Source organism: Astatotilapia calliptera, chromosome 4 (assembly GCF_964374335.1).
Source record: "Astatotilapia calliptera chromosome 4, fAstCal68.1, whole genome shotgun sequence".
In the NCBI taxonomy this organism is placed as follows: domain Eukaryota; kingdom Metazoa; phylum Chordata; class Actinopteri; order Cichliformes; family Cichlidae; genus Astatotilapia; species Astatotilapia calliptera.
Genome location: NC_137425.1, coordinates 27,272,999 through 27,300,420, shown reverse-complemented (window position 1 = coordinate 27,300,420; position 27,422 = coordinate 27,272,999). Strand labels below are relative to the sequence as shown.

Sequence of the window (27,422 nt, the reverse complement as noted above, 5' to 3'; positions counted from 1 at the left end):
GCACAGGGTCAAAGTCGATTTTTGATGCGCTTTCGCCTGCAGTGTGAACGCAGCCTAAGTTTTGTTCTGTTTGAGTTTAGCATTAAAGCTGTTTGAGTTCACGTTTGTCTCCACAGTCTGCACATTGGGTCCTCCATTTCACCACTCCTGCCTGCACACTAGTGATGTTGAGATGAAGCCTTATGATGAACTGAAGCTTTCCATCCAACTGGTCGACTGTCAAGAGATACATCACTACAAACAGGACAGTGGTAACAACAGTAGGCTACGGACAATTTTAAGTTTTAGATTTTAAATAGGTTATACAAATTTCAATGGGAGCCGGAAGGTTGCCGGTTCGAGCCCCGGCTCGGACAGTCTCGGTCGTTGTGTCTTTGGGCAAGACACTTCACCTACCGCCTACTGGTGTTGGCGAGAAGGGCCATATATTTATATATATATATTTATATATATATATATATATAGATATATATATATATATATAAATAAATTAATATTAATTTATATATATATATATATAAATTAATATAAATTTATATATATATATATATATATAAATTAATATTAATATATATATATATATAAAAATAAATTAATATTAATATATATATATATATATATATATATATATATATAAATCAATATTAATATATATATATATATATATAAATCAATATTAATATATATATATATATATATATATATATAAATCAATATTAATATATATATATATAAATCAATATTAATATATATATATATATATATATATAAATTAATATTAATATATATATTAACCCGAGTAGCGAAAGACCGCGGGGGTTTGAAAATGATGTGTCAGTCGGCTCAGATATTTGAAGTTTACACAGCTACATTCTCACCTTAAGTTTTTTTTTTTTGCAACCCAGAAAGAGAAATAAGAGTAATATTAAAACTAAGTCGCTGCCGCCATTGTTGGAAACTGGAATTGGCTGGGCCCGCTATGAATTCTGCAATATGGTTTTTCAATTTTGTTGTCTGGGTGGAAAATCGGGAAAAATTTGGGAGAATGGTGGCTCCGGGAGATTTTCGGGAGGGGCACTGAAATTCGGTATTCTCCCGGAAAAATCGGGAGGGTTGGCATGTATGGTTGTGGCAACATCACTAACCTTGTCAAACACCTCAGAGTAAATCATATCACGGAATATGACAAGCGTATGTTGAGGTGAACTGAAGAGGAGGACAGGGACAGGTGCTGCTAGGGCGAGACAGACGTCTCTCACGGAGCCCTTTAGTGCTGCTGGCAAGGTGTTCAAATAGCGCACAACTTCAGGTTTTTTATTTATATATGATGAACTCTGCATTAATAAGTGATAAGAACAAGTAATCTGATGTCCTGTAATCATTATGATGCTATAATTTGAGATACAATAAATAAAATAAGCTTTTGTACAAAGTATCGGATCAGTATCGTCGATACCACCCTGAATATTACTTGGGATCGAAAAGGAAATCAGTGGTATCACACATCTAGCATTTAGCATCTCAACTTCAGAGGAGAATTATGGACTTTTCTTATGAATAAAACTCTTCTACTCTTTGAAGGATGTTTAATGTTTACCACACATGCTGATAATCTATGCACACTATGTGTCACCATTATCCTCACAGTCATCAGAATCACATTTGCGGGGTGGATAAATGCCCTTTCAGAAACATTTTCTCACTCATGAAAAGTGTTTAATCAACTGCCCTTTTTGTTCCAATGCAAACACTTTAGCAAAAGTGCTTTAATCAGTTAAGCAAGCACAAAAATAACATTCACCTCCAGTGACCTACAAATATAACTAAAATTTCCATCACCATCATTCATGGATCTTGAGTAACAGGCAGCGTGACCCTGCAATTTCAAGCAGTTTTCTGAATCCTTCTGATTCCAGCTCGTTTGTTCGATTCATGAGATGACGCCGTGCTTCCTGCCAGTCTGGATGAAAGCGTCAACACAGTGGTCGATGTCTTCGTCCGTGTGTGCTGCCGAAATCTGAACACGGATTCTGGCTTTTCCCTTTGGTACGACTGGGTAGGAGAATCCAATCACATACACTCCTGTGGAGGGAAGACACTACTGTGACACTGTATAAACACAGTGGCAGATTCACATACTCTCTGCTAAGTGAGTCAGTTTCATCTACATTAAAGAAAAAAATAAAGTTAACGTGGAAGTGTCAAAAAAAACTGCAGTTCCTTGAGCGGCCACTTGAGGCTTTCTCCAAAAGTGAGTCAATCCTCAGACTCCCAGAAATGAACATGTTTTTTAGCTTGGTACAAAAAACTACTTTTGGTCTCTAGTTGTAGTTTCCCCCTTCACAACAACAGTGCAGGTGGTGAATTATTTTATTACTCACAATTTTAAACTGTAATAAGGTAAATTTAAGCTTGTGGCCACCTTGACTTACTGATAAATGGCTGTACGGGAAACAGGATGTTCTAGCTTGTCCAGCAAGTCAGTGTGGTCAGTTGATGAGTGTAAAAGCAGTATTTAATTTCTTTCTTACTTAGCACTAATTAGCTTGTGTAGCCATAGCACTTACTCAGGTTAGAGCTTGCTAACCAGCCTTGCTAGCATAATAAACCAATAACTTAGCAGTTGTCATTCATCAAAACACGGTCATGTCTGACTTAAAGAAAAAAACAAAAAAAACAACAACATGGCAGAGGCCAGAATTTGAACATTAATTCTTTGAAAATGAATGGCTAACATTCCATCTATTATATACAGTCTATGGTCTCACCAAGTTTTAGCATATCGTCAGCCATTAAAGAGGCCAAACGTGCATCGCCAAGCATCACAGGGCAGATGGGGTGAGCTGAGCCTGCAATGGTGAAGCCGGCTTGCATCATCTTGTTCCTGAACCTGATTTGACAGCAAAGAGAAAACTATTATACTCACAAATTGGTAAAACCAGTTGTAAGCAGTATAAACCTTATCACTAAGTGCAGGACATCCTATATATGATATTAGTATTGCTACAGATAAATCGATTGGCGTTTATGATGTACACAACACTAAAAACATAGAAGACTTCCACTGTTTGTAAGAACAAAACATACCGCATCGTTTTGGCCGTCATGCTTTGGGCAATCTCGTTGGAGGCAAGCAGCAGTTCCACAGCCCGTGTGGCACTGCCCACCACAGGAGGGGGGAGCGCGTTGGAGAATAGGTAGGGCCGTGAGCGCTGCCTGAGTAGGTCAATGAGAGGCTTTGGGCCGACTGTGTAACCACCTGAGAGAAAACAAAACAACTACATCACACCTTGGATAAGTCTGTTAGTACCTGCTCGGATCACTTGGAACCTCGGTTAGAAGGAGTTTCAAAAACAGTACCTGGGTAACAGGTATTATTAGCTAATGGAAAACCCTGAAAATCGAGTAGGTACTAATGGAAAAGGGACTTTACACTCGCATTTATTACAGGAAAAACTTTGAGTAAATATCAAAAGTGGAATTGTCAGGTGGGCCGATGCACTACACTAAACAAATGCTTCTTTTCTATGTCTGTGTTAAATGTACAATGTTTTACTAATTTATACTTAATAAAAAGATGTTATGAGAGCCTTCATGTTAGAATGGAGTCATACCTGCTGCTCCTCCCAGCGCTTTGCCAAGAGTGGAGTTAATAATATGAACTCTATCCATCACTCCAAGGAGTTCATCAGTTCCTCTGCAAATCAGAGGGAAGTGGTAACATTAGTTCGTCACCTCTTGATAATAGAGATAGCTAAACTTTATCAAGAGCCCAGTCTCACGGTAGTTACTGTAAGACGGGGCTTTGGCGACACCTAGTGGTCATATTGAAAAAGCCACTGAATAAAAAAAAAAAACTGCCCTAAAAGGCTGTTCATAACAATCCACTCTTCTCTTAGAAATTAAAAATGATATTTGGGCACTACACTTTTATGATTAGGGGTCTTTTGTATTTTATTTTGCAAAATAACCGATTTATGATTTTTCAGTTGAAGTCTTTTCTTACCCACCTTCCCCGAGGCCCTAGGAAACCTGTGGCGTGACATTCGTCTATAAACACCATGGCTCCGTACTGCTCAGCCAGGTCACAAATCCCTCGCAAGGGAGCCACATCTCCATCCATAGAGAAGACCCCATCTGTCACTACCAGACGCATACGAGACGACTGAGGACAACAGAGAGCGCAGGTGATCGGTGTGTGACCTCCTCTGAGTAAGCTGTCATTTTTCACTCTCTTCTAACACACTGCAAGGAGAGTTGGATCAAGAAGGAATGTTTTACTCCACACACCTGAGCTTCTTTGAGTTTGGTTTCCAGGTCACCGAGGTCCATGTGTTTGTACCGCAGCCTCTTTGCTCGACACAGGCGAATGCCATCGATGATTGAGGCGTGGTTTAGCTCGTCAGAGAGCACTGCGTCATCTGGGCCCAGCAGCACCTGTTGTGAGAATAATTCGGAGTTATACTGATCGTAACGGGGGAAGTCCTTAGCTTCAAATCCATTTGGACCTACCTCAAAAAGTCCCGCATTGGCATCGAAACAGCTGGCGTAGAGGATGCAGTCCTCTCTCTCGTGGAACTCAGCGAGCTTCTGCTCTAGCTTTTTGTGGAGATCCTGTAAATCACGCATTACGCAAAATTAACCTCATGAATTAGACAGCTTTGGGGTGATATGCGTGATCTTTAAGCACCAGACCTGCGTCCCACAGATGAACCTGACAGAGCTCAGTCCAGCACCGTGTGTCTTCAGAGCATCGATTCCTGCCTGGACCACTTCTGGATGACTGGACAGCCCGAGGTAGTTGTTGGCGCAGAAGTTCAGTATACCTGAGAGAATTTTGGATGCACAAAAGGAAAATTAAGGTTAAAAAAGAGAGAGTCACTGTCCCATAATAACCTCTTTGAGCATGTCAAAGCTGGGAGTAGAAGTTCTGCTTGTAGTTTTAGGCTACAGACGAGACAAGAGAGAGAAGACAAAGAGTGACAGAGAAAACAATGCATGGGACTGTGGCACTGTTGGGCACATGAAATGAACGGGGTCGTTTTGGTGCACGAGGGGTCACGACCTAAAGTCTGTGGCCCATTCATAAATCAGCAGAGTCAATCTCTGGCAAGGGTTCATGCTGAAATATAAACAGTGATCGGCTGCTTTGCTGGAACAATAGCAAATAAAGCAGAGATTAACTGGTGCAGTGCAGTTAAATGCTAGAGCCTTCACAAGTCAAACAATGAACTTTGCATTGTACAAAGCACAAAACAGCTTTCTGTTGATGATATAAAGACCACTTTACAAATTATTTTGAATTATTTAAAGCTTGAATCTCATACTTTTGCTGTTACGAGTTCTTGGTTAATGTTTTTCCAAAGGCTGCGCCGAGAATAGTGCAAAACAAGGGAGTAGCAGGGATTACTTCAAGTTCACCGCTGAGATAAGAACGTGGCAGAACTGAAACCTTACCTGGGACGGTGCGTTTAAGGACCATCACCGAGGAGGGTGCTACTGCTCACTTATAAAACTGCTGTAACTGGAAACTCCTAGTACTCACTGCCACGACTGCCGTCCACGCTGATCTCAGGACCCTGCTTGGAGGTGATGATCCTCTCCGATTTCCACGTCCCCGCGGCTCGGATCGTCTCCAGCTCGTGTTCCAGCACCGCCCGGGCTTCAGCGGCAGCGGTGTAGCTGCGGCTCAGGCCCGAACACCGCAGAGCCCCCCGGAGCGGGCTCACCAAACTGCGGGCAGCTTTTCCGAGAGACATAGCGGTGAACTCGTTATGCTGTTAAAGATATATGAACCGTGGCACAGAAAGGCTCAATGTAAAGAGCAAGCGTGGTTGCGTCACGTAATAGGGGTAGGCGTCTGTCTGGAAGACCAATCAGAGCGCAGGGCCGCTGGCAGGTGGCTTGTTTGGGCCAATCGCATTGCAGACAGTTTTTTTTTAACTGGCTGATATCCACTTTGGCAGTTCACAGTCTGATGCCTAATATAAACTATAACAACATTTTACTCCTTTTAGTCACGTTTCGTACGTTCCAAATACTTTGTACATCACAGGAAGTACTTTGCGTTTTAAATATAGTACATTTATAGCAAAAAAATGTGACAATACAGTATGTTACAACTAGAAAAAAAAACATTGCTTGTTTTTGAGTGTCGGCACCGAGATCGAGAGATACCCCCCCCCACACACACACACACATTTATTTCAGTGTGTTGAAAGTGCCTTCAGTATCCAGACTGAATACACATCACGCTAAAACACAAACAATAAATGAACCATGCATGTGTTTTTTAAATAAAAATGTACTATTCCTTTGCCACCATTAAGTATTTTTTTTATAATCTGTGATAGTACTATATGGGTACCCAGGTGTCACCAGCCTCACATCCAGCCCAGGTGGACACTGACGTAGAGCAGCTTCTCTGGCAATCGATGGGTTGCTTCTTGGCTCCTGCAGTCTGGATGTCAAAGTATCCTTGTGCAAGATTTCAAGACCTGAGTTGATGCGTCCATCGGAGTTTGAACATGTGTATGAATGAATGTATGTGCGAGATGCTTTGAGTACTTGGGTAGAGCAGACCAGTCCATTTACCATTTACTATCAAAATTAGAAGAGACAGCCGGTGGCAATATAGAAGGACAGGACCAGTCTTTGCAAATTTGTAAATAATGTGTTCTTATGCCTCCATTTTTTATTTTTTTATTTTTTTGGTAATGGCAAGAAAAAGTCTATAAACATATTTAAAAAAAGACAGACTGCAAACACACAAATCTCCAGTTAATACTTTTAGTTTAATATGACAGCAGTGTGTCATCACTTGTTGTTAAACTTCAAGTAAAACATCTTCATAGGGACAAGCTGAATGTGAAAAAAACTCATAAATTTTCTTCAGCATCCGACATCAACAACGACATAAAGCCTCAAACTATTACCACAAGTTATGGCTGAGCTTCTCTTACAAGTGTTTGCTACTTTGACAGGGGCATTTCTGTACCTCATCATCATCTTTAACAATATATATATATATGTATAGATAACAGCAATATAGTACATCATCTATGTTGCAAAATTTGTAACAATATTCTCATTTAACAGCAGGAATGTAACCATAAAAAATGTGCAAATGTTTGCTTGTGGATCAACCCTCGTAACAACGTCAAGTAAAAACTTCGGTCTTTCCGCAGACATTAGTTTTAAGTTAAAAAACACATTTGCTCCCCCCAGCAAAAGAGCAGGGTACACATATACAATTTCATTTGCCATTCAACTGTTCATTAATAAGAAATCTCCATTATCCAGCAGGTGGCGCCGGAGCTTCATGAGTAATGTTAGTTTTGGCAGGTTTAGGTGAGACTTTAAGACTCTGAGTTGTCTTGCGAGGAAGCTCTCAGGGACGGCAGACGCTCGGCCGCTTTCGCTCTCTCTGCCAGAAACCTGTCGAACTCTGGGGAGGCAAGCAGGAGTCACTTTAACAGACATCTATAGGAAAGTTCCTGCACTGAGTAAACAAAGCCACAACTTTGGAGTTAAAGTGAGCTGTGACCAGACATGTGAGTGCTTTATGTTTCATTTTTAGTCCTTGAAGTAGTAAACATTTGGGGGTAAAAACAAAAGTCCTTCTAACCTCCTTGGTTACCTTGGTAGAGGTAACACGGGGAGCTATTTACCAAGCATTAAAGAAGCTCACTGCAGTTCACCAGTGGCTCAAATATTTTAGCAGCAATCTGAATGGACAATAGGTTTTGTCTATAGCTTCAGCACAGACTGCATATAAAAGATGGATAAAGCTACCAAAAAAAGAAAACAAAAAACAATCCCATTTTCATGCCTTAACCTGAGAATTTTAGCTGTCGCAATGAGTGTAGAGTGGATTTGACTGAAAAATCAAGGATATATTGATAGTAGTGAGCTGTCAATCAAAGCCAGCCATGATCAAATGCCGTGTTCCAGATACACTGGAATATCTAGGCATGTGTTGGAACTCACGAGCGATGTCAATCCCGAGTTAGCACATTCCAGAAAGAGCAATGAAAGAGAATATTGGTTCCTAGCAAGGTAGAGACCTTCAGGTATCACTAGCTATAAAGCCTTTCAGAAAACACATTCAGTGATGCAACCTGATCAGCGCTCTGCTATGGCTCATTTAATGAGTAACAAGTACACAACATTTGCAGTACAGATCAAATATTTAGAGTTTTACTACTGTTTAAATTCAGCGCTGCTATCTTGGATTTCTAACTATGGGTATGTTGGTCCACTCTGACTTGAGGGAGTGTTCCACTAAAAATTCATAATTTCCAACTTATTCAGGAACGCAGTCTGAAGCATACATACCATGCCATGTTGAAACTGAATTTAAAGGAGTGACCAAGATCATAGGTTCAGACTTCTGTTTGAAAGCAGACACTGCCACCTGCTGGCCATTTGACAAAGGCAACGCTTCCATATAGACTATCTCCATTGTTTTATATACAGTCTATCAGCTCTAAAAGAGGGTGTGTATTTCACTGCAAATATTCCATTTAATATAACCAAAGAAAGTTTTCTGTTTAAGAGTGTGTGCCCCATGTATTAACTTGGTTATAAAATCTGCTCCTTTGGAACAGGACATATGGGTAAGGATCCTCACCTTCACTGGTCACACCATCGGAGTCCTCAAAGTCATCATACTGTGTCATAAACACAAAATAAGTATATTTGATTATCCTTTAAGATAACTGTGTACCAAATTTCAAATTAAACCCACCCGCTTAGTCCTTTCTTTTTATAGTCAGTCACCTTTATGTAGATACAGTGGGGCAAAAAAGTATTTAGTCAGCCACTGATTGTGCAAGTTCCCCCACCTAAAATGATGACAGAGGTCAGTAATTTGCACCAGAGGTACATTTCAACTGTGAGAGACAGAATGTGAAAAAAAAATCCATGAATCCACATGGTAGGATTTGTAAAGAATTTATTGGTAAATCAGGGTGGAAAATAAGTATTTGGTCAATAACAGAAATACAACTCAATACTTTGTAACATAACCTTTGTTGGCAATAACAGAGGTCAAACGTTTACTATAGGTCTTTACCAGGTTTGCACACACAGTAGCTGGTATTTTGGCCCATTCCTCCATGCAGATCTTCTCGAGAGCAGTGATGTTTTGGGGCTGTCGCCGAGCAACACGGACTTTCAACTCCCGCCACAGATTTTCTATGGGGTTGAGGTCTGGAGACTGGCTAGGCCACTCCAGGACTTTCAAATGCTTCTTACGGAGCCACTCCTTTGTTGCCCGGGCGGTGTGTTTTGGATCATTGTCATGTTGGAAGACCCAGCCTCGTTTCATCTTCAAAGTTCTCACTGATGGAAGGAGGTTTTGGCTCAAAATCTCACGATACATGGCCCCATTCATTCTGTCCTTAACACGGATCAGTCGTCCTGTCCCCTTGGCAGAAAAACAGCCCCATAGCATGATGTTTCCACCCCCATGCTTCACAGTAGGTATGGTGTTCTTGGGATGCAACTCAGTATTCTTCTTCCTCCAAACACGACGAGTTGAGTTTATACCAAAAAGTTCTACTTTGGTTTCATCTGACCACATGACATTCTCCCAATCCTCTGCTGTATCATCCATGTGCTCTCTGGCAAACTTCAGACGGGCCTGGACATGCACTGGCTTCAGCAGCGGAACACGTCTGGCACTGCGGGATTTGGTTCCCTGCCGTTATAGTGTGTTACTGATGGTGACCTTTGTTACTTTGGTCCCAGCTCTCTGCAGGTCATTCACCAGGTCCCCCCGTGTGGTTCTGGGATCTTTGCTCACCGTTCTCATGATCATTTTGACCCCACGGGATGAGATCTTGCGTGGAGCCCCAGATCGAGGGAGATTATCAGTGGTCTTGTATGTCTTCCATTTTCTGATGATTGCTCCCACAGTTGATTTTTTCACACCAAGCTGCTTGCCTATTGTAGATTCACTCTTCCCAGTCTGGTGCAGGTCTACAATACTTTTCCTGGTGTCCTTCGAAAGCTCTTTGGTCTTGGCCATGGCGGAGTTTGGAGTCTGACTGTTTGAGGCTGTGGACAGGTGTCTTTTATACAGATGATGAGTTCAAACAGGTGCCATTCATACAGGTAACGAGTGGGGGACAGAAAAGCTTCTTACAGAAGACGTTACAGGTCTGTGAGAGCCAGAGATTTTCCTTGTTTGAGGTGACCAAATATTTATTTTCCACCCTGATTTACGAATAAATTCTTTACAAATCCTACCATGTGAATTCATGGATTTTTTTTTCACATTCTGTCTCTCACAGTTGAAGTGTACCTCTGGTGCAAATTACTGACCTCTGTCATCATTTTAAGTGGGGGAACTTGCACAATCGGTGGCTGACTAAATACTTTTTTGCCCCACTGTATATCTAAACATTTCTAATACCTTGGATTGGTATCTGCAAAGTCCACCAACATCTTTTCTTTTTTAAACTTTTAAATACGGCAAAGTAGATTCGACGAATGAATATCATTCCCAGTTCAGACTTACCTCATCATCCAAAGCAAGCCATTTCTCAATATCATCCATTACACTGGACTGGGTGATAGGAATCTAAGAAAGAAAGAAGAGACACAGATTGGCTACATGGATAAAACTTCATCAAGGTTGACAAAGCTACGAAGCCATGAAAACAAAAACGAAAGTCAACCGCAAAAACAACAACAAAGAAAAATCACATGTGGCTAAACATAGCATTCAGTGAGGAAGACTTCGGGTGTGACAACAATGCAGCATATCAAAAGTGCAAACCGAACAGTGTCATGCTCTTACGACGCCACAACTGGTCATGCAAACCTTTGTGCTCTATTTCAGTAACTGAACCACCAAAGCCAAAAAGTGACCCAACCCAGACCACAGCAAAGTAAATCAAAACTGTATGAAAAGAACCAAAAGACAGAGGGTATGAAAAGGCAAAACCAACGTAAAGCCAGGGCACGTTTTAAAATTCACACCCACCATTCCCCTTTTAATCATCCAATCTAACTTTGGTGAAGAGCTGCGAGTGGAAGCTGGACTGCCATCCTTCACGTACAGACAGATTTCATTCAGGAGGAAAACAGTTACTCAAACAAAGTAACACATACTCAGGCCTGTAGCTCAGATATTATGTACAGCACTTGGTGCTCTGTCATATACAAAAAAACCCAGGATTTCACGTATGCTTGCTGTTTAAAATAAATGTAACAATATCATAACTGAATTTACTTTTGGTCCTAAAGGTCATGTCACAGCTAAGTAAAAGAAAAAATCAGTTATAGTAGCCGATAAATCGAAACCTTGCAAGCAGTATAGACATCTTTGCTTACAGGTTCAGTGTTTTGTAGTTTGCTGTCCCGAGCTTGAGCAAGACCGTCCACCACAACTCCGCTCCCGTCTCTGAAAGGCAAAAATTACTAATAGGTTAACTGCAACGTAATCTAGTAACCGATATTACTTTTAACAAAGTTAAATGTTGGCTCATGTGTTCAGGAACAAATGAAAAGAAAGACTGGGAACTGTCACCACAAAACAATTCTATTAAATCACCGTAATTTACTTGAATAGTCACAAAAAATTAATTTTAAAACCTATTTTCACATTTATTTGTTCATATAAGGGCAAGGGTGGTTACTTCAAGTTGTAAAAAGCCAAATTGTTCAACCACCTTTAGCTAGCTATTTTAATGTTTATAACTTTTTGTCACAGTTCTGGATCATTTTGAGTTGCTTGTGTTTTGGTATTATTCTGTATTATGGTTTATGTTCTGATTCACTTGTTGTGCTGTTTTGATTATTATTATTATCCCATGTTTTGGTTTAATTCTTGTTAAGAGTTTAGTTCTTAGGTTTAGATTGGGTGCTCCCTCTGTTCGGTGTCTAGTCTGTGTCTCTGTGCCTGTTGTGTGCTTTGTGTTTTATTTTGACAGTCTCTGTTCTGTGTTCAGTCTCCGTCCCCATGTTTTCTCTTTCCCTGTACTGGTCCCACATCTCCTGTCTAGTAATCCTTGCCTCTGTTACCATGTCAGTTATGTTGTAGTGTTAAGCTCATGTCTTTGACTCCGTGTCGTATTCCTGTTTTACTTTGATAGTCTCGTGTGCTTGGTCAGTGTATCTAGTTTTGCCTTCCCTTCTCTCATGTCTGATTTGTCCCAGCTGTGTTTCCTGCTGTTCCCCATCCTCCCGTGATCCTACCTGTGTATCTTACTCCTCAGTTTCCCCCTGCTTGTTGTCGTTAACCTTCATACACCCTCTCTGTGCTGTGTTTCTCCCTTCGTGTTCCCATAAATATTCTACTTTTCAGTCTGGTTTGTTTTTCTCGCATGTGTTTCCTAGTTTCTAGTTTCCACTGTACGGTTTAGTTCTAGTTTTCATGTTTGAGATTTTGGTTTACTTTTGTGAAGTGTATTTCTTATGTGCAGTTTTTCCCAGGAATAAAGCTGCGCCTTAAGTTTAACTTTCAGTTTCTGAGTCCTGCGTTTGGGTCCTTCATCCCGCCTGCCACACAGCAATTGCCGTGACACTTTTAGTGATTTATTTAAACCTTTTGTTGATAGCTAACTATCTGAAATTGTTAACAGATTATGCATTCTTTTAAGCCAAAGGTTTGCTTTTTAGCTAATTATTGCAACCATTTATATAAATTCTTATTTAACTATTTAGGCCAGACTGCGATTTCAGTGAATTATTAGTTAACTGAAATCTGTTTATTTTGAGTTAATTATCAATTTTCAGCTATTTCAGTTGTGTATTTATCAGTTAAGAGAGTTACTTTAAAGTTTAATAAGTGCTTAATAAATAATCTATATTCCTTTAAGATTCCTTTAGACTAATGACTTAATTTTGCCTTAAACAAGACATTTTTGTGAGTGGTGCAGCTCTACAATTTAAAACATCACCCTGCTGTGCAAACATCTGTTTATGTCATAAAGGTTGCACATTTATGATGCAGGTTTTTTCTGTACCTTGGTCTTTGTTGAGTTGACACATTTATTTTCTGTGATAAAGTGTCATCTGATTCACTTGTACCTGGAAGAAGAAACGCAAAAGGAACAAATAAAGAGCAGAATAAGTCTCCACGTTCTGCATGAAATTAGGGATCGCTGCATAATTCCTTTCCCTATGCTTGCCATGATAAAATATATCTAAGTACAGTACTTACTAAGTTTTGCCATCTGACTGGACAAACTGTCAGATTTTGGAAAACTCATTGAGCTGTCATTGGTAACTGAAGCAGCCTCTGATTGGCTGTCAGTCTTCAAGTCTAGCTCTGTTAAGTTGACATAGGTGTGGCCCTGAAAGACACAGAGGGAAACAGCACAATTTAACCAGTTCACGCCGTTATGACTACTGTGTGGAAAGACTCCAAAAATGGCCGCCACGTTCTTTACCTTCTGCTCTGCGTTCTGACCGTTTGTTATTCGTCGTTCAAACCTGCCGACGACAGAATGAAATCATCGTGTGCAGAGAAACTCCATGCTGAAATATTGCCTTTCTCTTTATTTTGCCAATAAACACGATGACGCGATGGAGAGAATGGCGCAGGTACCTGTGGTAGCGATTGAAGGCGGTGTTCATTTCATCGTTAGTTGCTAATAACTCTTCGATCAGCTTCTCCTCGCTGAGTCTGGGGACTATCTTCACTATCCTGTCTTGCATTTCTTTACATACTGTGTATAACTGCTAATGACACAATCAGACAAAGAATGTGTGGGTGGGGTGGGGGGGGCGTTGAAGGGCCAGATGCAACACAGAACGTATAAAGTAGGAGATCAGTTAAGGGTAAGGCACTGTTACTCAGCATTAATGGAAAGGATCACACTCACAGAGAATATTACACATTCATGCAGTAAAACACACGCAGCTTGTTTTTAAATGTGACTTCATTTGTGTGTGTGCGCTTGTGTGTGTGCGTGTTTACCTCCAGCAGCTCCATGTCTGCTTGTTTTACCGTAACTGGATCTAGTTGACTCATCAAATCTGACATCATAGTCAGGTTGCTGCGCACCACTCCTAGCTCTGCCTTTAGCTTCTTCACCTGGAATATCAACAGCACTTACTGAATAAACACAGGTACGGTGACTCGATGAAAAGAAGAAGAAGGCAAATATTGATTTTATAAGGGTTGGAAGCGAAAAAGAATTAAGAAGCACAGCTACAAAAAGGAGTTCTGTGACTCTATTGTAACCAACATAGAAAAGCCAGTTAGCGAGAAGCACAGTGCAATTATAATAAGAGTAAGTCCCTTTCCAGTCCCATCACCTGGCTGTGAGTCAAGGCATTGTTTCCCTCAAGGGCCAGTTTTAGATCAGAGGTCTGAGGTGGGATGAGCGGTTTGGAAGACAGGAGTACAGCAGGCAGAGTAGTAACAGCAGGCCCATTGCCAGGCAAAGTCTGATAAGCAAAGGCGGAGAAATGACCAGACAGGAAAAAAGACCAAAGATGATGATAGGATGATAGGCAACACCCAACTGTTAGCAATAAAACAAAGGTCACCCAGCCCTGTATCCACCTTTTTCGGGGCTTCGGGTGGTGTGTAACCTTCCAGCTGATTGGCGGGGAACTCGAGTCCTTTCCTTCGCAGGTCTTCGTAGACCGATACTACACCCGTCAGGTCGGGTGAGCTGCGGAATGCATCGGCCCACGCCTTGACAAGAGAAAACCACAAATTAGGACTAGACAGTAAACCAATGTGACACTAAAGAATGACAACAACTTTATTCTTTTATTCCCTTGAGCCACACCTCACCTGTATGATGCCAAGCACTCTGTCATGTAGGATTTGTGGAGGGTTGTTCCTCGGGATAATCGACCGCACCAGAAACCCTTCTATGAAATCGCGCGTTGTAACCAGGATGTGAAATCTGTAGCCGCAGTTCTTCATGCAGGTCTCGAGGACCTGAAATCACAGAGTTTCAGAGAAATGCCTTACCAATTACAAACTACACACATCTGATGAGAACATAAAGAGTCAACACTCACAGTCAGCGTTAGCATAACCTCCTTGAAGTTCTTATTCCCCACAATCCTTTTTTTAATGGCTCTGAGTGCATCTTTGGGCCTGTAATTACAACATTTTCAATAGTCAGCCGCATGCAACCTCAAGAGGACAAGCTTGTTCCTGATGCTAACAGATAACGAATGTGCACACACCCTTCCTCTGAGCTGTTGATTATGTCACAGATTTCCATGTTGAGTTCCCAGTCTTCAGATGGCAGGCTGGAGCTGGTCGCACGCTCTGTGCAAAGTAGGTGAAAACATGAAACATGTCTCATTGTTACATTATAATTAGTAGAAATACATGAATTTGTTATTCCTTTATGAGTAATACATGGTAACAACGTAGAGACAAATTCGCCTTTAGTAAACATTATTTTCATTTCCTATGTCAAGGTTGTGATTGTGTGGCGTTCCACAGGGACTGACCTTAGGACTCCCATATTTTTAATAGGAATATAAATAGGTGCCTTTTAATACATAGGGAGCAGACATTATAGACAGTGTTGGGAAGGTTACTTTTAAAATGTATTCCACGACAGATTACAGAATACATGCCCCAAAATGTATTTTGTAACGTATTCCGTTACGTTACTCAATGACAGTAACGTATTCTGAATACTTTGGATTACCTATTACATTATCATGCTTTTTTACAACTACATGAATGTGTGATTTATTACAATTGCTGAAGGCTACTCGCCATACCAACTAGATGTTTAAATCTTAATATAAAATGAGTAACAGTTGGGTGGACATTAGGTAAGGCTGCACTTTTTGCAGCGATCTCGTATAGAAAACTATTCCACGCGTATATAAAACAGGGACCTCTGGCTAATACGTCGGGTTCATGTCGGGCTCGTAGCCGAAAAATAGCTTTACTTTGTTGTCTGGGTCAACTTTGCTAGTGAGAGACAGAGAGAGGTGTTGAAAGGCTGCTCCAATGGAACTTATTGTTTCGGAGAAAAACACGAACAAAGTGTACAGTCGAGTCTTAATAGCTTACTTACAACTGGGCTCATCAGGCACTCTTTTTGGCTGCAGTGGTTATTATTATATTTACATGCTTCCAGCTCCCGTTTCTGCTCGGTGACAGCTCATTTTTCCACTCTCCTTTTTCTCCCTCCCTCGCTCACAGACACATAACGGGTATTGCGGTCCTTTCTCCCTGAAGCACGGACTACACTGCCCATGAGGCTACATTCTTTAGGCCTATGCCTGTAACACTCTGCCTATTGCCTTCATATTAAATCATTTTTGTGAATAATTTTTAAAAATATTTCTTCACGTCATTATGCAAGTAGGGGTGACATGGGCCGCGACATTGAGACACAGGCTTTAGAGCCTCTTAATGCGTGTTTTGTTTGGAGCGTGGAAACCAAAAATAGAGAGGGCATAGCCGAACATATGGAAAGTAAAATACCACCGTGTAATCCCTTTATTTCAGCAAAGTAACTGTATTCTGAATACAAACTTTTTAAACAGTAACTGTAACGGAATACAGTTACTCATATTTTGTATTTTAAATACGTAATGGTGGTACATGTATTCCATTACTCCCCAACACTGATTATAGAGCCACAGTCAAACTGTAAATTCTGAAATTTATACCGAAATTGTAAAACCTCCTTTAAAAGTGACAAGACTTAAAAGGATGCCAATAATGGTAAATGTCCTGCATTTGTATAGCGCTTTACTAGTCCCTAAGGACCCCATAGCGCTTTACACTACATTCAGTCATTCACCCATTCACACACTGGTGATGGCAAGCTACATTGTAGCCACAGCCACCCTGGGGCGCACTGACAGAGGCGAGGCTGCCGGACACTGGTGCCACCGGGCCCTCTGACCACCACAAGTAGGCAAAAATGGGGTTAGTATCTTGCCCAAGGATATTTGGCATGTAGCCATGGGATCGAACTACCGACCTTCTGATTAGTGGCTGACCTGCTCTGCCACCCTGAGCTACAGCCACCCTATAATCAAACATACAGACTTGGAATATTTTAAACAGTATACCACGGGGCTGACCTCAGTCTCTGAAAACATTAAGCTGCTTTTTGTTTGTTTTTTGTCTGCTTGAAGTTGTAGTAATTCCAGGACTGTATTAATTGTCTTTTATTAATGTTTTTATGTGTTTTTTCATATTATGCAAACCCAGTTTTGGAAATATTGGGTTTTACATTTTACTATCTTATGAAAAATTACAGTACATTTTAAATTTGATGACAGAAAAAAGAAAAGAAAACAAAGAATCATCATCAATGACTTTTTTTTGTCACTGTCCCAACATTAACCAATTTCATAACCTCCAACAACGACTTGCAAACAGTCAGGCAACATGCCATTTCTCCATGTTTGCCAGAATGTCACTGACTAGCCTATATGCCTTAGTGACCGAGGTGTCTAATGTCTAATTCACCCTATTTAAAATTTTTGTGTGGAAAAAAAAGATTTCATGTTAGAAACATTAAAATTACATGAAAATCATTAATTTGCTGGCACTTTTAATTGGCAAAAGATAAAAAAGTGGGCACTTTTAATAAGGTTTGTCAGGAGTTACATTTAAACTATATCAAAATGTGCCATGAGAACACGGCACATTTTCCTCACTCATCAAAGTGAGGAAAAGGAAGAAGAAAAAAAGAGGAAGAGGAGAAAATGATCATAATTAAACATAATGCTGAATAACTAATTGTTGCTACTCTAGCCTTAACTGTGGGGGACAGACACTTCCACTATCATCACGTTAGTTCTTTTGTTTGCTTTGCCCTTTAACATAAGTGAACCTAGCCTAGCAGAACAGCCAAGTTAGCACAGCCAGTCAGTGATGGGACACTGGTAAATGACTTGTTAGCATAGCTAGCTGGCTGATATAATGTAGCAGATAGTAATTACAGTAATATTACACTTCGTAACCGGTCAACCTAGTGTTGGACACTGTTGCTAAAATGAACACGCTGCCGTTTGTTGATCAGTGTTTTACCTGTAACTTTAGAGGATCGTTGGTGGTGGTGGCGTTGGATTATTTATAGAATAATGGTGATGAACTGGTTGAAGGGGCCCCTTTGAGAATTTTTGCCCTGGGCCCCCATAGACTCTAGAACAGCATGTGGCTTGTTTGGATTTTTGATCAGTTTACTGTGTGGAGGTTAAACTTTAGACCAGCTTATCAGATGACTGAATTAACTTGACCAAAAAACTGATGGAAATATTAAATTCACTATATTCAAGACTAGGCTATATTTAAGTTTTCTTTAGATTATAATATTATTTAAATTACAAATCGTGTAAAGACTTTTACTGCAGCTTCAACTAAGATCTCCTCATCTACATATCTTAATGAGCATCTCTGGATCTCCACCATTATCACTGACTACAGCCAAACGATCGTCAGATTTGGGTCAGGGGGATGTCGGCCACTCTTTGCGGCCCGCCCAGCTATTTGCAGGTTAAGGCAGAGCCGGGGAGAACCAATCAACTGAAGCACCTCAGCGTCTTCCTCCCGCCTCTGCCAAGTCATTGTCTCACAGGGGCGTCAATCAAACCATAAGCCGTTGTTCTTCTGTCAGTCCTAATGAATTTAACTTGATTTCTATTTCTCTAACATAATCGCATTATAACGCATCACCCCGACAAAAGCCTCGACAATAAGAGTCCACAGAGCAGCTCTGCAGGGACGTGACTGCGGGAGATGTAAGGTGTCGGTATAAGACGCCCGAGCCTGACTGGAGAATTTTCTTTTTATGCAGTGTAAAGACTCATAAAGGCGCTCACCGATGCGCTGTCCCACGGGCGTGCTGAACGGATTCCCCATTAAAAATTCCATGATGAGCGCGGTGAGGGGCCCAGCGAAGCACCGACGTCTCCGGGCCGAGCCGTATGCGACAGCAAGCGGCCCCGCTGTCTCTCTCTCTCTCTCTCTGTCTCTCCTGCAGACTGCTGCGGCTTCACACAACAAAGTGGGGCACCAGTTGAACTGCGTCATGCGTTTTAAAGGGAAAGCAGCCCGCAGTTATCAGATGGTCAGCGTACCAGTGTTAGTACAGCGTAACTGCGCCACACACAGGCATTATTCTTTGCTGCATGCACTGCTGCCACTCTATTAGCAATACTTACCTGCGTGTAAGAAGCACAGTTTTGTCTGAGCACTGAGTAAGGGTCCTCTATTAGAGTCAGATTTCAGCCATAAGCAGCAGGGCACCCCGAGATCACTTGAAATGTCACCTAAGAAAGGTCGATAAATGTTTGTTTTTGTGTGTCATATATCAATAGTTATCATTTAAAAATGAAATATTTTGATAAATAAGTTAACAGAGAGACAATTAACCATTTTCAATGTAAGAGCTGTGGTGACGTTCATGCTGATGTAATTCTGTCCGTTTTTATATTTGCATTTTACACTAGTAAGCCATGAAAATGCACGTGTTGGATGTATAATGCACAAATGATCAAGCATTGACAATACAGAGCAAATGTCAGCCTTGCTGAGGTGGGCTGTTGGTGATGGGTTTAGTAGCGAGCTCAAATCAAATCATGGTATAGTTATAGTTTCATGCGACTTTAATATCTCAGCTGACCAATTTAATGCTTCACATTCAAATATGTCACATGTGCTGTATATGTAGTTTTGCTGCGCTGGGTTTTAGGAATCATCTCAGCTATGGAGGCTGACTGAAAAACAGCAGAGAACAAAACTATTCTAATATCCTCCTCATTTTACCTCTGGGTCCTACGTGGTTATCAACCTGCTCACTGCATCAGAGGAGAAGGGGACAGGATTTGCAGCTTGTGACTGAGACACAACATTGTGTGTGTTTATGAGTGAGATAATTACATTTCAAGCAATAAGATTTTCTGGTTCTGTGAATGCATAATTGTTATTTTGGAACTTAAACACATTTACCCCAATAATCCCTCTTGTTGATCTACACTTATGGATGGCTCTTAAAAAAGAGAGACTGACAATGCTACAAAGCAGCCAGATAACAAAATGTAACTGAGCACCACTGCTGTATGTTTACAAGTAAATGCGATAACTGAAGTATCTGCTTTGTTATTGTTGTTGTTGTTTTTGTGAGGAGCCATTTCTGTGGCCTGAATATTGGACTGCTAGCTGTTGGAATGAGGGAGTTCATCATTGCTGCTGCTATTTGAATGCAGTTTGAATTAAAACACAGGTTGATTCCTCCATCAGCTGATGCAGAGACCATCCAAATAACTGTAGCTGGGATAACGGTTGTGAATAATTAATGGAGAATCTCCCGAACCACTCACATGCAGCTGAATATCTCTGCTATATCTCTCTATCTATCTATGATAGATAGAGAGATATAGCCTAACCTTTTTACATAAAATGAAATACAATGCACACCATCTCTAACTGTAAAAAGAGTTAATTCTCAGTGCAGACAGTTTTGTATGTAAACATCAATCATGTGCTTCTCTGACACCAAAAGGTATATGGTGAATGCAACTAAAATGCAAACAACTTGGTTGTTCTGGAGCTCTCAACTGAACGTGGTCTTCATCAGGTATTACATACCATAGCTGGAGAAAAAAACACTCATCTTAACCGATCGCACCACAGTATCAGTTCCTTGGGTCCTAAAAGCTGAACAGAAAAGTGCATTTATAAGAGTTTGGATAGCTAAGATACAACAGACCTGGACAGGAGAGGCTCTTCATGCTTGTGTAGCTCTCTGCCACACGGGTGTGCTGTTAGACTTTAACTCAAAGTTTGATCCAGTGCATGATCAGCAAACATCATAAGAGCCTGGTTTTAATTTACACCCTGATCCTTCCTGTCCTTCCCTGAAACTGTTTTTTAAATATTTAACGCCACAGTATCATACTTATATTCACATTTTGCATTTTACTCAATTGCTTGGTAAATCACATCCCTAAGAAAACTTTGGGTCAGGTGATATTCTTGACAGAAAAAACTGGAAAAACGACAAACTACACAACTAGTGGGAATACCAAGAGCTTAACAGGAACCCCAAGCAGGTTTTTCCACCTTTGCTTACGGTAAACAAAAACCCCTGAACACATAATAATTTTTTAATATATAACCAACACAACAGAACTTTGCAAACAGAAGGATTGTAAAACAGCAATTCAATATAAGTGACATCTGAAAACAAGTCTGTTCCACGTTTTTAGTTTCACTATGGACGTAAACACAGTATAGTTCAAAGATGACTCAGCTAGTCAGTATAATGAGTTTCAGCATATTATATACTAGGTATTTTGATATACATTCACCAGTCACTTTATTGGGTACATATGTTCAGCTGCTTGATTAATGCAAGTATCTCGTCAGCCAATCACATGGCAGCAACTCAATACATTTAGGTTTGTAGACGTGATCGAGATGACCTGCTGAAGTCCAAACTGAGCACAGAATGTGTGAGAAAGGAGATTTAAGTGACTTTAAACGTGACATGGTTGTTGGTAACAGACGTGTTGGTCTGAGTATTTCAGAAACTGTCAATCTGCTGGGATTTTCCCCACACAAACATTACTAAGGTTTACAGAGAATGGTCTGAAAAAGAGAAAATATCCAGTGAGTGACAGCACTAATGCCCTGTTGATGCCAGAAGTCAGAGGACAATGGTCAGGCTGCTTTGAGCTGATAGGAAGGCAACAATAACTCAAATAACCGCTTGTTACAACCAAGTAATGAGTGGTGCAGAGATGCAGACAAAGTGAGTCTACATTTCACACAGGCTCACTTAAACTAGGAAATGTTGCCTGGTTTGATGAGGCTCTTTCTGCCACAACATTCAGATGGTAGGGTTAGAATCTGGCCCAAACAATGTAAAAGCAAAGATCCACTCTACCTTGTGTCAACAGCCACAGAACAAACCTGGAGTCAGTTAATATTCCCGCATGCAAAACTGGAAAAACTACAAACTGCACAACTTGTGGGAATACCAAGAGTGTAGCAAGCAGGTTTTTCCTGCTTTGCAAACAGTGGACAAAAACCCCAGAACACACAATGTCACACACAAGATCACAGGAACAGAAGGCAGATCAGCTTGCAGTTTTCCAAGAAATAAATGACCGTTTCCACTGAGAAATGTCCCTCAGAGTGACAGCAGGGTAATACATTTGTTATGTTTGACCGTGACCGTGGTGCATGACTCAGACTCGGTGACTCACAGCCTGGCAGAGGTTATAGTTTTACTCTCTTACACCCGCAGATGCCCATTAAAACAAACCACAGACACTATCCGTAATTATTAACATGCTGCATTTTGATCTGTTCTGTGATCACCCACATACTGCTCTTCAAGGCATGTGTGATCATCGCTGTCTAACAAGACAGACGCTTTTTTTTGGTCCTCTGTCAAACAGGGTGAGCCTGTGATTATTGCACTGCTGTTAAACCCATGTCTTTTAAGCACGAGTCTCACAGAGTGAGCGTATCTGTCTGTGCAGTAATGCTGCAATGTAGTAAGCCACTGTTGCTATGCTACCACTGAAGTATGGAGACAAATGCATGTAATTACTAAATACAGTAACATATAACACTGTAGCTACATAAACAATGTAGATATTTGCATTAATGGCAGTTAAAATGATGTGTTGGCACCAAAGCAAGTGGTGTAGATAGTTCTAGGAGTATTATAATCGGGACCATTTCTTTGTGTGTCCTGATACATCAACAGCAGCTAATGCTTTTCTTGAAATGTATTTTAGATATCAGCACTTAGAAAATGTTCCAGAGATCATGTCAGTCAAAACTGAGATTTTAGTAAAAGGTTCAGAGTGTAAGAAGAAAACGCCCACTCCATTAATCTGAATTCTCCAAGTGACATGATCCTTGCTTTTAAATCAGAACTATACTATAAGGGTTTTCTCAAAATATTTGAGAAAGCATGGTGGCACGGTGGTTAGCACTGTTGCCGCACAGCAAGAAGGTCCTGAGTTCAATTCCACCATCAGGCCGGGGTCTTTCTGTGTGGAGTTTGCATTTTCTCCCCGTGTTTGCGTGGGTTCCCTCCGGGTACTCCGGCTTCCTCCCACCATCCAAAGACATGCAGCTTGTGGGGATAGGTTAATTGGATAATCCAAATTGCCACTAGGTGTGAATGTGCGAGTGAATGTGAGTGTGAATGGTTGTCTGTCCTTGTGTGTTGGCCCTGCGACAGACTGGCGACCTGTCCAGGGTGTACCCCGCCTTTCGCCCTATGACAGCTGGGATAGGCTCCAGCGCCCCCGCGACCCTGAAAAGGATAAGCGGAAGCGAATGGATGGATGGATGGTTTTTAAAAGACTGAATAATAATCATATCTTTTCTTATTAAGTAGATCTTCAGTAATGTGCAATCATGTGCGAACTATCTTAGTCAAGCTCTTTAAGCAGTCTTAAGGAATACTCCAAGTGCTTTCATGGACTTTCCTGTAATGTTTGTCCACGTAACCTGCTGAATATGTACGGAGCTCTGTCATCCCACAAATATTAATGAGAACCTATTACTCAAATTCTCACCAAAACACTCTTATTCTATGATTTGTAAAGTGTGTTAGCTTGATTCAGAGTTCAAAGTAATCCTTAGTTATGTTATGCTAGGCCCTGATGTGGCCTATCAGTTCATTCACTGTGTAAAATGTGCTGTTATAGCTGTTTTTTCCTTTAAGGACCTGACTTTAAACTCATTTTCCTTTGACTGTCTTCCCCCTGAAAACAGAGAGTTAGAGCGACAGATACATGGGGCTTTGGTGCCTACAGCTGAAGCTATTTTATTTAATTCAATTTAGTTTGATTTAGCTCCAAATTACAACAACAGTCCTGTCAGGGCACTTTATATTATAAACAATAATAATAATGGATTGGATTTATATAGCGCTTTTCAAGGCACCCAAAGCGCTTTACAATGCCACTATTCATTCACTCTCACATTCACACACTGGTGGAGGCAGCTACAGTTGTAGCCACAGCTGCCCTGGGGCAGACTGACAGAGGCAACTGATATCGCGCCATCGGCCCGTCTGGCCAACACCAGTAGGCGGTAGGGTAAAGTGTCTTGCCCAAGGACACAACGACCAGGACAGAGAGCCCGGGGATCGAACCGGCAACCTTCTGGTTACAGATGCGCTTCCCAACCCCCAGCACCAAGCCAGCACTTGGCCATGGTGGGAAGGATAAACTCCCTTTTGACAAGACTAAACCTCAGAGAGAACCAGGCTCAGGGAGGGGCAGCCCTCTGCTGTGATTGGTTGGGGGTGAGGGGGGGGGAGACATGATTGAGCTAGAGATTAACAATAACTAATGATTAAATGCAGAGTAGTGTGGTGGTGTTTCATCATCAAAGTCAATCAAAGAATCAGCTGAGAACATAAAAAGATTTTAAAAAGTGATCACAGACAATTATATTTCTTCTCCTGTAGAGATCAGGACAGTCCTGCTACGAGACAGAAACAGTGATGGCAGTCACCAGCCCTCAGAGTCACTGTGTGACTGTTTCACCCAAGAAAATTTTTATTTCTTAGAGCTAATTTGGTTCAAAATGTTATATAAAAGTGCCTTTTCCCCTCTGTGTAATCACAGATACGACACAAGGAGCAATTAAAACTCCTTGTTGTAAAAAGTGTGTCTGTGACCAATGTTTTTATAACTTTTCTCTGTTTTCCCTCCCATCACCATCTCCTTCTCTTGCAGCCAACAGTGTCTGCATCCCACTATAACGCTCTGTTTGGTTCCCTCTCCCAGCGCCTGACATGCCGGCACATAAAGATCTTTCATTTACTTTCCCTGGAGTAAATGTCAGAGATGATTTCCAGAGGGAAAGAATATAAACTGCCTCAGAGCGATGCAGGCCTCTCCAAACGCGTGGGCAGCACCATGAATTGGTGTGCTTCCTCTCCACCGCTGGGGATTATTCAGGGCATTTAGAAGAACATACTGTCAAAGCAGTTAAAAGAAAGGGAAGAAAGAAATAAGAAAGCATAAAGTCTTTAATTGGCAAAGCATGATATTGCCTTTCTTGGGACTCTTTAATGTCTCATCTAGCGCTATGTGTGAGAACAAGCGCTTCCACAAGCATCTAATTAGAGTGGCTTGGCAGTAACTTGTCTACGTTCACACACTATGGAGCCCTGATTAGTCTTCTCAGCCTGCAAATGAAATGCAGTGGAGAGTGTTGCTCATCCGTACATAGGTCTGTTTATCTGAAACGAGCTTTATCAACTGTCATGAAAATGCAGTTGCAAAAGTGACTGCCTGGAGGAGAGGTGCAGATAAAAGCAGGGCAGACAACAGCAACTGAAGTGAAAATTCATATTCAAGCAGGATGGTCCATCAAGAAGCATTTTTTTGGTGACAGTAGTTCTGCTTTTGGACACAATAAATCTCCACTGTATGAGTCATCAGTGGCCGCAGTGTGTATTTCTGTGTGCGTGCGTGTGTAGAGGAGGGCAGCTGAGTTAAGTTATGTGGAACTGAAACCATCTGGTTTCTTCCTCATCACAGAGAACAGAAATACCTCAACTCGTCACCAGACACGCGCAACAGCCTCTCATCCTGTTGTCATGGCAGTAAAGCGCAGGATGGCGAAAAAATATTTCTTTGAGCAGGTCAGATATTTATGTTCATGGCTTCCACCAAACAGCTGGTTTTGTTATCTGGTAATTACACTACGTGTAGTGTGGCAGAAGTGTGGCACACGCACAGTAGCTTTTTAATATGTAATCAACATGACTGAACTGTGCAAACATTATATGGATTATAAAATAACTATTCAATATGAGTGACATCTGATAAGCTTTATACTGAAAACCAACCTAATTGTTAGTTTGACCATGTAAATATACACACATATACACATATACATAACTAAAAATATTTCAGCACATCTTATCCCACTCACCACTGAGCCTCTGATCAGCTGTGTGTTAATGCAAGTATCTGATCAGCCTATCACATGGCAGCAACTCAGTGGATTTAAGCATGTAGACATGGTCTAACTCTAACCTGCTGAAGTTCAAACCGAGCATCAGAATGGGAGACGAAAGGTGATTTAAGTGACTTTGAATGTGGCATGGTTGTTGGTGCGACACAAGCTGCTTTGAGTACTTCAGAAACTGAACATTTCTGTCATGGTTCTTGCTGCTCTGGTTGCTGTGCTCACCCTCTCCTCCAGGGCGGCGTCTGTGCCATCCTGGATTCCACGCCCACGCTCTAATCACCTGCTGCTCATCTCTACTGATTATTCCAGGCAATACTTAAGGCCTCAGTGGAGTGTTGGTCCTCGTTGGATCGTTGTACTTACTTCACCCTTCCTTTCAGATTGAGTGTTTTCATTATCACAGACTGATTGAAGAGGTGTGTGAGTGAGTTTTTCCCCAAGCCCTGGACCTTCCCTCTGAACCCCAGGAACCCTCTCCCCACATTCACTGTATATATGTACAAATCTCACCTGGTGCTGTAAATAAACCCTTTTGTGCTTGCACATCTCAGAGTCCTGCATTTGAGTCCTGCCCAGCAAATCGTGACAATTTCAGAAACCATCACAGTGAAAGAAAAACTGTCCAAAGAGCATCAGTTCTCTGGGTGAAAATGTGTTATTGATGTCAGATGTCAAAAGAGAATGGCTAGACTGCTTCGAGTTGATAGGAAGGCAACATTATGTTAAATAAGGTATGCAGAAGAGCATCTCTGTATGCAAAACATGTCAAAGCTTGAAGCAGATGTTACACAGCTGCAGAAAACCTCACTGGGTGTCGTTTCCATCAGCTAAGAAACAGAAATTGAGGCTTTAATTTACAAAAGAGAGAGTTTACAAAATCTTACAATAAATGACTGCAAAAACATTGCATGGATCCATGCTGCTGTGTATTGCTGCTGATCATGCTCATCCCTATATGACCACAGTGTTCCTATGTTCTGATGACTGCTTCCAGCAGTCAACACATCATGTCCCAAAGGTCAAATCATCTCAAGCTGGTTTCTTAAACATGACAATGAGTTCACTGTAGTCAAATGCTCTGTTGGAGATCTGGACATAGATGTCATTCAGGCAGCTTTGAAGGCAAAAGGTGCTCCTAGCAAGCTGTATCTAATAAACAATGCATATCAATCATTCTTTCTATCTATGTAATATGTACTATTTTAATAATTACATGAAACATTATTCTTATTATTAAAAATTGCTCATGATTTTATAGCTGAGTCTGATGTTGCTGATGTGTTGATGATATCTTTTAAAAATGGGAACTTTAGAGCTGACACTGCTGCTACACACAGCTGGAGTAGTCTCTGGATGGAGTCAGCGAAGGAGTCCATGAACTACGTGGACCACATATTAAACGAAGCACAGGGAAATATCAGCGAGCGATCACCGAACACTTACAGAAGGGAGGAGGCTCCTTTAACCAGTGGATCTAATATTTAGGACAAACACAAAG

The 27,422-nt window shown here is 41.1% G+C and overlaps 2 protein-coding genes across 8 annotated transcripts; both read right to left on the bottom strand.

Moving 5' to 3' along the window:
• Nucleotides 1-1,694: 1,694 nt before the first annotated feature.
• On the bottom strand, nucleotides 1,695-5,853 carry gcat (glycine C-acetyltransferase). The gene is made up of 9 exons (XM_026165812.2): nucleotides 5,546-5,853; nucleotides 4,696-4,826; nucleotides 4,513-4,614; nucleotides 4,291-4,437; nucleotides 4,011-4,165; nucleotides 3,615-3,697; nucleotides 3,088-3,259; nucleotides 2,769-2,890; nucleotides 1,695-2,082 (listed from the first exon to the last, which is right to left on the bottom strand). Exons 1-9 carry the CDS (start codon nucleotides 5,757-5,759, stop codon nucleotides 1,931-1,933), a joined length of 1,278 nt encoding a protein of 425 aa, XP_026021597.2. The 5' UTR covers nucleotides 5,760-5,853; the 3' UTR covers nucleotides 1,695-1,930.
• Nucleotides 5,854-6,775: 922 nt separating this feature from the next.
• Nucleotides 6,776-19,012, bottom strand: tom1 (target of myb1 membrane trafficking protein). Of its 7 annotated transcripts, none has more exons than XM_026165805.2 (16): nucleotides 18,787-19,012; nucleotides 15,166-15,250; nucleotides 14,995-15,073; nucleotides 14,762-14,911; nucleotides 14,525-14,659; nucleotides 14,275-14,406; nucleotides 13,934-14,050; nucleotides 13,562-13,695; nucleotides 13,404-13,446; nucleotides 13,175-13,307; nucleotides 12,978-13,041; nucleotides 11,344-11,413; nucleotides 10,994-11,059; nucleotides 10,526-10,588; nucleotides 8,633-8,672; nucleotides 6,776-7,447 (listed from the first exon to the last, which is right to left on the bottom strand). In XM_026165805.2, exons 1-16 carry the CDS (start codon nucleotides 18,995-18,997, stop codon nucleotides 7,359-7,361), a joined length of 1,611 nt encoding a protein of 536 aa, XP_026021590.2. In that variant the 5' UTR covers nucleotides 18,998-19,012; the 3' UTR covers nucleotides 6,776-7,358. The 7 variants fall into 7 exon arrangements, with proteins under 7 accessions (XP_026021590.2, XP_026021587.2, XP_026021588.2 ...); XM_026165802.2 differs by having other exon boundaries at nucleotides 13,562-13,692; XM_026165803.2 differs by lacking the exon at nucleotides 10,994-11,059.
• Nucleotides 19,013-27,422: the final 8,410 nt, after the last annotated feature.